Here is a 2,525-nt window from a genome sequence, read left to right as displayed (position 1 = left end):
CGTTTTGGAAACAGGTGTTAGCTCCAGGGTAAAGTGTCAGTTAATGCAACTTTTAAAGCATAAATCCTTCGAATTTTTAAACGTTTTGGAGACGGGTGTTAGCTGCAGGGTAGCTTGCTACCACCACGTGTGCTAGCTAGCTGGCCTGCTGCGGGACTCCCCGCAGCAGGGCCCGCAGCAGACTCCCCGCCTGCCGGACGTCCTGCAGCAGCAGGCCCTGCTGCTCGCAAATGGCAGCACCTAAAAATGCATTTTCAATGAGTCAATTCATTTGGTTTTTTTCTCTTGTCGTCTTCAGCAGCTGCAGCAGCAGGCTGCGGGACTGCCTGGCCTCCCCCCGCCCGCAACCCGCCCGGAGACCTTTTCGGAGGAGCAGGAGGACGACGAGGACCAGGAGGACCTCCCGCCCAACCAGGAGGCCAGGAGCAGCAGAGGTGGTGGAGTCCTGGCTCCATTTCGCTACAGTCGGTGAGTCATGTCCGTCCGTCCGTCCGTCCCTGCTTGCTAAAATCTTACCTTACCTTCTCAAATGTCTTTTATGCAGTCCAGTACATGGAGTCGTACTGGAATCACCTTAAGGGCTCCACCAGTGGGAGGAAGCAAGTGGAGAACCAGTGCTCCAAGCTGGCCAGGATCCACCACTTCCTCAGGGTCCTGGCCAATGGCGGGAGGTGGCCCTCGACGTGGACGGCGCTAGAGAACATGCGCAGGATCTATGAGTAAGGCCCTCTCCGACGTACACCGGCGAATGTTTTTTGGCGTCCTCTCGTTGAATTCTTACCGTTTTTTTCCCCCGGAGCAGATGGCCGGAACACCTGCGGAGGGAGGGAAAGGCGGTGACAACCATAAAGTCCTACATTGTGAACATCATGGAATTTATTGGTTTTTTCAAGGAGACCCCCCTGCCCACCTCCCGGGTTTCCAAGCGCACCCTAGTCGCCGTTCACAGGGCGCTCTCCTCAACTGTCTCCGGGCTTGGGAGACGGGTGGCTGTCCGGCAGATACAGGTGAAGCGGGCCAAGCTCAAGCACCTGGTCCCCAAGCGTCACCTCCGCGCTTGTCGGGCCAGGTGCAGGGAGAAGATCCCTTGCGTACTCAGTGAGTGAGAATTTTGTCACCACGTGTGTGTGTGTGTGTGTCTCGTTCCTGTGTCCAGGCCTTTGAATGGGTTTCCTTGAATTTTTTTTTTCCTCCTCTTTTTAGACCAGCTGGAGGAGGACTCCTCCGGGGACCTGATGAGGAGGTTCTACGTGCTCCTCTCCCTCTATATCTCCTGTGTCTATGGACACAGGACCGGCGTCCTCCAGAACATGACCGTTCTGGAGGTCGCCGAGACCAGGAGTTCGAGGGATGAGGAGCGAGACGAGGGCTTCCTCATCAATGTAAGTCGAAGGATGCAGAGTTCCTGCTGCCATCTGGGATCATCATCCGCAGCAGCGAGTCCTGCCGTGGAATGGCAGGCAGGAACCCAATGCCCCCCTCTCTCTCTCTGTCTCTCTCTCTCACTCCCAAACGGTCAAGGACCACAAGACCAACCAAGCCTTCGGCTCGGCTAAGGTCTACCTGACCCCAGAGGAGTTCGGGTGGCTGGAGCGGTGGCTCGCCGTCCGCGCCGGGCTTAAGCCCACGACGGACCTCGTCATCTTTACGGAGGGCAACTGGAGGTTGAAGCATCTCCTGTTGCCCGTCCAGAAGGCGTGGTCTGACTTGGGCTTGCCTGGCACCCCCACCGTCACAGACATCCGGACATCCATTGCCACCTACGTAAGTGATCATCTAACGTTTTGCGTTTAATAACGGTACGTAACAAGGTAATGTTGAAAACTTTCCTTTATTTCCGAAGGCGAGGGATCACCAGCTCGCCGCCATTCGCGGCACATTTGATGCCCTCACGGACCCCGGAAAAATGTGGGGGAAATCTTCCTCCTCGGGCCAAACGGTGGGTCTTCACGTGTCCTCGATTTACCTGCCTCCTCTAAGCCATCCGGCAGCAGCTGAGGAAACTGCCGGATGGCAGGCCGCAGGGGCCTGCAGCAGCAGGAGGAGGAGCAGGAGCTGAAGTCTCCCCGAAAGAAAATAAGGGTGGGTTTTCATCTCTCCTCGACTTACCAGTGTAACTTACCTGTGTCGAAGCCATGGTGCAGCAGCAGCTGTGAAAGCTGCAAAATGGCAGGCCCTCTTAGCATGCCATTCTGCAGCTTTCACAGCTTCTCCCAAATGGTGCGCGATTACTGCTTCCTCTAATCTCCACACGTTTGAAACCTTCTTTTCACCTTTCCACCTTTCAGAGCATGACACGTCGGACTCCTCAGAGGGAACCGTCCGTTCCCTCGGGAGCGACTCCCCCCCCCCCCCGAGTCCTCCTGCGCGACGGAGGTCACGGAGTGTTCCTACAGCTCCCACTCCACTGAGCCGACCCTGTCGTCTCTGCCGGAGATGGAGAGCGGCAGCTGACTGCTGCCAGTCCTCTGACGTATAGGAGGTACTGGCCAGCCCTCCGGCATTCCCTGAGCCCACCACAGACC

The 2,525-nt window shown here is 57.0% G+C and overlaps 1 protein-coding gene across 1 annotated transcript; it reads left to right on the top strand.

Moving 5' to 3' along the window:
* Positions 1 to 214: 214 nt before the first annotated feature.
* LOC107836650 (uncharacterized) lies at positions 215 to 1,858 on the top strand. The gene is made up of 4 exons (XM_016673221.1): positions 215 to 468; positions 545 to 719; positions 803 to 1,098; positions 1,204 to 1,858. The coding sequence occupies exons 1-4, from the start codon at positions 231 to 233 to the stop codon at positions 1,554 to 1,556; spliced, it is 1,062 nt and encodes a 353-aa protein (XP_016528707.1). The 5' UTR covers positions 215 to 230; the 3' UTR covers positions 1,557 to 1,858.
* Positions 1,859 to 2,525: the final 667 nt, after the last annotated feature.

This window comes from Poecilia formosa, unplaced genomic scaffold (assembly GCF_000485575.1).
Source record: "Poecilia formosa unplaced genomic scaffold, Poecilia_formosa-5.1.2 Scaffold72, whole genome shotgun sequence".
Lineage (NCBI taxonomy): Eukaryota > Metazoa > Chordata > Actinopteri > Cyprinodontiformes > Poeciliidae > Poecilia > Poecilia formosa.
The sequence above is the reverse complement of the archived record's forward strand: the minus strand, read 5'-3'. Positions and strand labels throughout refer to the sequence as shown.

What these genes read in the sequence shown, in the direction of transcription:
- LOC107836650 (XM_016673221.1), top strand. Translation starts at nt 231, where the DNA reads ATGGCAGCACCTAAAAATGCATTTTCAATGAGTCAATTCATTTGGTTT. An exon ending in GCTCCATTTCGCTACAGTCG is followed by an intron (nt 469 to 544) that starts GTGAGTCATGTC and finishes TCTTTTATGCAG; the next exon opens with TCCAGTACATGGAGTCGTAC. An exon ending in GAAGATCCCTTGCGTACTCA is followed by an intron (nt 1,099 to 1,203) that starts GTGAGTGAGAAT and finishes TCCTCTTTTTAG; the next exon opens with ACCAGCTGGAGGAGGACTCC.